Source organism: Eurytemora carolleeae, unplaced genomic scaffold (genome assembly GCF_000591075.1).
Source record: "Eurytemora carolleeae unplaced genomic scaffold, Eaff_2.0 scaffold1155, whole genome shotgun sequence".
In the NCBI taxonomy this organism is placed as follows: domain Eukaryota; kingdom Metazoa; phylum Arthropoda; class Copepoda; order Calanoida; family Temoridae; genus Eurytemora; species Eurytemora carolleeae.
Window position 1 is genome coordinate 5837 of NW_019397057.1, and position 6891 is coordinate 12727.

A 6891-nucleotide genomic window follows, 5' to 3' on the forward strand; every position below is an offset into this window, starting at 1 on the left:
ATTCCACAATTTTCTGGGTCTAACTGTATATGATAATGCTAACCTGCACCCCTTGTCGTATATAACAATAATTCAAGAAATAACACTTTCAATTTTAAATTTTCTAGGCCTAACTGTACATGATAATGCTAACACCCCTTGTCGTATATATCAATAATTCAAGAAATAACACTTTCAATTTCAAATTTTGGTTTCACCAAGCTTTCAAGCAGAATGGATACCCATACAACATGGAAACAGAATTATGTTGTAAATTAACAGCTTCTCTTTGTTTACGAGTAAACTTTCAATTTGAAAAAAAGCTTTTTAGAAATCAAAACTTGAAAAGAAAATTAGTCCTCATTGTATTGATTTACACGCCGATCACTTTAAAATAATATCTCTTGAAAATATTTCGGATTCACATTTATATCGTTTATTACGGTAAATTAAGCAGACTAGGCTCATGGTAAACAGTTTAAAATAATTTACAAAATTTATACTTTTCATTCTTTACAGTAGCACACTCATGTACACTGTACACTGTACACTATACATACATTTATAGTTGAAAAAGCACGAGATATAAAAGTATGAAATTATCTGTGGATTCGTGTTTAATTGTAGATTAATGTTATTATATAATGTTCTTGTAATAGAATAGGATTCAAAACATTTATAACAGGAAAATTTTAATATATCATTCTTGATAGTCATACATCGGGAGATCAATTTTTGTCAAAATTTTAAAACATTTTTGCACTTTTTGCAAATAAATCATATTGGTATTCTCAATTTGTGCAAAATAGTTGCAATTTTCGTCTGTAAATGCTTGAAAAAAATAAGCTCGACAAAGTGAGAGATGGGGATAAAACATAATTTTACTTCAAATCTTTGGACGCGTCTTTTTTAATTTCTGTTGGTTTAACATGAACCAAAGGTTTTACTCTCACAGATGGTTTAAAGGACGAGGTTGCTCCGGAGAAGGAAGAATCTGCTCTGGGTGTCACGGATCCAAACTTAGGAGTCAGTGTTGGTGTCCTGGGACCTGGAGAACGGATTGGAACAACCTGGGATCGTTGAGTATTAGCAAGGAGAAGAGGTTCTGGTCTCGGTTTAGGTTTAGGATGAGAGACCGGAGTGGATTGATTTGACTGGGGTTTCTTTAATGTATCTGTATCAGCTGCAAATGTGTCTGCGCTAGATATTGGAGAGGTTGTCAGTGAATCCTCGGAACTGATGGAACGAGCTCCGACAGAATCGGAGGACGGAGATCGGGACTTACGTGGTCTCGGAGCTGGAACGGGTGGACTACTTGCTAGAGCTCCGGCTGGTAGGTCCATTACAAGATCTGGAGTCTGACCAGGAGTTTTCTTTCGTCCCAAGGATTTCTGCTCCCAGAAATCCCGGTTTCCTCTGAAGTTAGGAGTTCCTCGCTCCTTCTCTTCATCGCTACTTGGAGTACTGTTCGTTCTCTTCTCCCACAGTTCCTTTCTTTTTACAAATGCTGTGACGTGTTCATCCGGAGTTTCAGGGTCCTTAGGTTCTCTAGGTCCTCTTCTACTCCCCCAGCTGCTTTGCTTTAGAAGAACCGACTCCACGTCCAAGGGTTTACTGGATCGCGGAGTAACAGATGGAGTTTGAACTGATCTGGGTCTAGCTCCAGTTTCCATACTCACCCTTCTCAGCTCTACATCCTCCAGGGAGATTTTCCGACCTATTCCCTCTCTTGATCCGGCCGGACGACTCGCTAGCTCCAGGACAGTTTCCTCCTCCGGAGTTCGTGGTAAGGATTGTGAAGCTGCTCCGTCTGAATCCGGAGTAGCCCGTCGAACCACGTCCTCTATTGCAGCTTTAACCTCAGCTAGACTAGTCTCCAATTCATCCTTGAGTTCCTGGTTGGATCCTGTACTCGCTAAGCTATCCACGGAGGAAACTCGAACCTTTAACTTCGGAGATAACTTCGGAGCTCCGCTTCGAACCGTCCTGTCGATAGAACCCCGGCTTATCCCTTCATGTACCAATGCTGGACCCGGAGATTGAACCTAAAAATAAAAATATAAAATTCATCTGTTAAAGCCTTGCTGCTGGAGAAAAGAAAATCTAAACTAAATTAGAGCATGCATGAGTGCTGACTCTATAATACAGCCAATCAGTTTTATCTTCTTATCCCTGTGCAGTATATGGGACAGCTCAAGGTGCATTTTATATCCGTCCCCAGATAAGATTGCAGATTTGAAAGCAAACTAACACGAACTAGACGTTTAAAAGAAAAACGTCTTAAGTGAGAATGAAAAAATACACCAAAATAATCTACTAATAAAACATTAGAGTTTAGTGAAATGAAAAAATGAAAAAAGATATAATGTAGAATTGAAAACGTTATGTGAGTGAGGTGCATCGTGAAAAGTGGATTGTACTGTAACACTGTTTTTAGAGATAAGGATCCATAAACATTAATTACTAGTGTACAGCATACACAAATCTACACTGAGGCATACACGTACGTAAACTGGATACAGCATCTCATATTAGACTGAAATAATTTATTTAGAAAAAAAGAAAATGCTTTTGTTTTTAATTCATGTAAAATTAAAATTGTACTTTTTTTAGATTAAAAAACCTATGTAAATCATATCAGTTTAGAAATTGTTAATGTGTTTAAATAATGCCATCGTATTCGTTTGTGCCTGTGGGTTGCAAGGGTGTAATGCAAAGAAAGTTATTTCAGTGGTGTACGAATTTGTTGTACTGCAGTGTACTGTCTTTGGGCTCTAATGTAAACACAAGAGTAGGGGTGCCACAGCCTGACATGGGATCCATCTTTCATATAAAAAATCAATGAAATATTCTGGTCATAGGAATTTATAACATAAATGCATTTTTTATTATTTAACAATGAGACCCAATAAACATACAAGTTGGATCAATGTTTTCACACAGTACTAAAGAGAAGTAACTTCTCTATTGTACCCCCCTCCTCGAATACTAAACGAACACTGATGCATCTATTCTTGTTTACAAATTCAGCCCAGAGAGAACTGGTTTCAATATGTACACAGAGTATACACAACCGCAATTGACTTTCCTTGCATTACACCCTTGGTGGGTTGTATGTTAGTGTGCAAGGGGGGGGGGCATACATTGTTGACATCGTGTGATCCCTAATGTATTTAACCCAGTCCCCCTTATTATGCTAAATCGAAATCGTGCTCAACAAAATTTGCAAAGATCTACTTCAGATGAGTATTCAGGGGAAGGGGCTATGGGGGCTAAGCCCCCTCTGGACCAGTAAAATATATGGATTTCAGGGGGTTTTCAGGCCCCAAGGATGCAGAGCCCCCCACCTCTAAAGAAAATAGTTAAAGCCCCCCCAGACAAATTCCTGAATACGCCCCTGATCTACTTTTACAATGTTTGCAAAAGGAGTGGCTGCGCATAAACAGAAAAAATAAGAAAACTTTGATTTTGTTTTTGTTGACAGAAGAATGATAAGCCAATGTTTAGAAAACTGAAAAATATTTTTTTCCCCCCGACCTTGTTATGACATATTAAATCTACGCTTTGCGTATAATGTATAAATATAAAAAAACATGTTCAACATCCAGTTCAAAGCATTAACGAACTAGAGGGGGAGCTTGTATGAATATTTTTAAGAAACATAGTTTAATTGCGATAGAAATGTTGAACAAAATCAAAATCTAAAAAAACATGCATTGCAAGGTTCTTTTCTGATATCAATTTATTAAACGCGGATCTGTAAAAGAACTGGTGTAAATATTGACTCGGTGTAAATGTATTTATATCATCCCTGAGGCCGAAACTTTTGAAAGAGTCGATCAATTGAATTCTGTATCCACAGCAGATACTCGTAATTTGAAATGATTAAGTGCTTAATCCTTAAAAAACTAATCCCGATCTATCATTGGTCAAGAGTTTTGTTTACGCTGATTGATCGGACCAAGAAATTATAATTAAGTTACAAAAAATTAGGATTCGGGCTTTCTGAACCGATTACCAATACAAAAGTTTCGACGTCTGGATATTCAAATTTTTTTCCCATCCTTTCATGCATAAACTTGCCTTATATTATAAAGGTATAAACAGCAAGTTGGTTTATACAAGTGTTTGTGCGAAGGACTGTGCTAAGTGTTTAATTAGAATGATAAACAAATACTAGAAATATCATCCATAAATATACAGGATAGGTATCAGATTGGAGGGATTATTTTGGAGAGAATAAGGATCAGATGGTGTATATACTGGAATCAGATGTGAAGAAGCATAGGGATGAGATGGGAGGGGATATCGGGATGAGATGGGAGGGAATATAGGGATGAGATGGGAGGGGATACAGGGATGAGATGGGAGGGAATACAGGGATGAGATGGGAGGGGATATAGGGATGAGATGGGAGGGGATGCAAGGATGAGATGGGAGGGGATGACAGGATAAGAGATGGGAGGGGATATAGGGATGAGACGGGAGGGGGCTATAGGGTTAAGATGGGAAGAAACATATAGGAGGGATTATTTTGGAGAGAATAAGGATCAGATGGTGTATATACTGGAATCAGATTTTGGAGAGAATAAGGATCAGATGGTGTATATACTGGAATCAGATGTGAAGAAGCATAGGGATGAGATGGGAGGGGATACAGGGATGAGATGGGAGGGAATATAGGGATGAGATGGGAGGGGATACAGGGATGAGATGGGAGGGGATGACAGGATAAGAGATGGGAGGGGATATAGGGATGAGACGGGAGGGGGCTATAGGGTTAAGATGGGAAGAAACATATAGATTAGATGGAGGGAGTTAAAGGGATGAGATTGGAGGGAGCATACTGCATAGGGATCAGGAGAGAGGTTTACGGATAGGAAAGGAAAGGAAGAGAAGTATCAGAATGGAGGGTATATGGGGATTCAACAAGAAAAAAAAACATAGTAATCAACTAGAGAGATTACTGGGATCATAAATGTTAAGGAAACAGAGGGATCAGACAGGAGAAAGAGGACGGGGAAAATGGATTATATCGCAAGTGCATAAGAATTAAGCATGAGGGACTTACAGTGCAATTACTAAAACTATTTAAGATAGAACATGAGAGGTTCATAACAATTATCTAAAATATATTGTCTTATCTGAAATATTGGATTTTTTTGAAAAAAATCGATTTGTTTAAATGCCGACTAACAGTATCTAAGTGATAAAGGAATTTTCAAAAAAGCATAATTTCCCCCCGAAAAACTTTTTTAAGTAGCAAAAAATGTTCTCCGTTAAAACCCATGAATTGAATATTATTTTGAACCTGACATGAACTTGTGTGGAGTAAAAAATTCTAATACTTGTACAATTCATTTTTTTCTTCTACGTTTACTAAGCAGTAATCTTAGTTAGTTTGTTTGTATGTCTAAACATAACTCACGAATCCTTTAACCAATTGTCCTCAAATTTTGATTGGGGGAACTCGGAAGAACCACAGGAATACTCTTAGCTTGGTTTTAAAATAGTTCTAAGTTGAGTGGGTTGATATTTCTGGGGATATAATAGATTTCTAAGTAAAGCTTTGTTTAGAAGATAGGGTACTTTAAGCAAAATAGGAGAAATGAATTGTACAAGTAAGGAAATAATTAGTGCCAAACGTGGGGGTTTTGAAATAATGCTGTAATTAGGACGGATTAGATAGAACCGTACACTAAGAACCAGTTTTCTTTGACAAGGATGTAAACAAACTGATCTGTTTACATTCAACCCTCAGAATACTAGGCCTTAGAGATCGAGTGCTTTGTCTATCCTTCCTAGAAACAGAAATCATTTGTGCTAAACGTGGTTTATCCATGCCTGGCAACGTAGAATCTATCTAGAGGGATGTTTGTACAGTGGTGAGGGCTCTAGCATCTACGCTGGTTTCCCCTGTGCTCACCTCTGCAGAGTGAACGCTCTGGTCTACTGGAGATCCTGAAGAAACCTGGATGACCGTAGCTCCGGTCTCAGAGACTATCCTTGGCTCCAAGTCTCCATCCACGGATAGAGAATCTAGATCTATAGATCTAGAGTCAGACTCGGATCCAGGTCCTACTGGAGACCTGGAAACCCGCTCACTGGTGAAGGTTGTATCCGGAGAAGGGTTTCCGGAGTCTACGGAGATGCTATCCCTAGAGGTTGCTGGAGGAAGAGATATGACCGTTGACCGAACCTGTCCAGGGGGCGTCACTACAACGGTTCCAGGGGCGTGGCTGATTGAATGTCTATGTGGGAGGGCCCTGGAAAGGGGCGGGGTAACTGGGGGGCATGAGACGGAGTTGTGGGATCTCTGTATCCTGGGACTGGAGCTGGAACGGGTAGGTTCACTCTGACTTGATGTTCTCCGTCTTGACTCCTCGGATATTGAGGATAAAGATTCTCTTGGTTCATCCTCTCCTCTGAAAACAAAAATTTAAGAGATTACAATAATTTAAATTTTTAAATAAAATTTACATTTTTGGTTGAAAATAATATTAACCTGATCTTAAGAAGAATATATTTGTCCGGGATGAGTCCCTCTCTTCCTGATACACTTCCTCTCCACCAATCCCCGCTAACCTAAAACACAACCCAGAGTAAAAATGAGTCCAAACCTCCAGCGGAGTTCAACCTGGTGTTGAAAAGGTTAGAGAGTTTGACCAAGTAGTCGGATTGTTTTAAAATCTGCCAAAATCGTGCAGAATTTTTAGCTTCCAAATATAAAAATTGGCGAATCAATTTGTTGTTGCAAAACATGTTAAATAATACATCACGAAGATTTATCTCGACTTTATTATCTCTAGAACCATTAGTGTAGAGTGGGTGTTGTGTAAGAAGAGAATTGAATTTAATCAACAAACAATAACATCATGTGTGTAAATATATGCTTGTGTGAGAATATGTGTC

General features: G+C 38.7%; 1 protein-coding gene across 1 annotated transcript in view; it reads right to left on the minus strand.

The window, feature by feature from the left end:
• Positions 1–399: 399 nt before the first annotated feature.
• Positions 400–6891, minus strand: part of LOC111711476 (SLIT-ROBO Rho GTPase-activating protein 1) — a 19055-nt gene continuing 12563 nt past the window's right edge. Inside the window, exons 9-11 of the mRNA XM_023485849.1 lie at positions 6485–6564; positions 5906–6404; positions 400–2024 (exon numbers count right to left, since the gene is read on the minus strand). Of these exons, the coding sequence (XP_023341617.1) occupies positions 861–2024; positions 5906–6404; positions 6485–6564 (1743 nt within the window). The 3' untranslated portion in view covers positions 400–860. The remainder of the gene's footprint in view (positions 2025–5905; positions 6405–6484; positions 6565–6891) is intronic.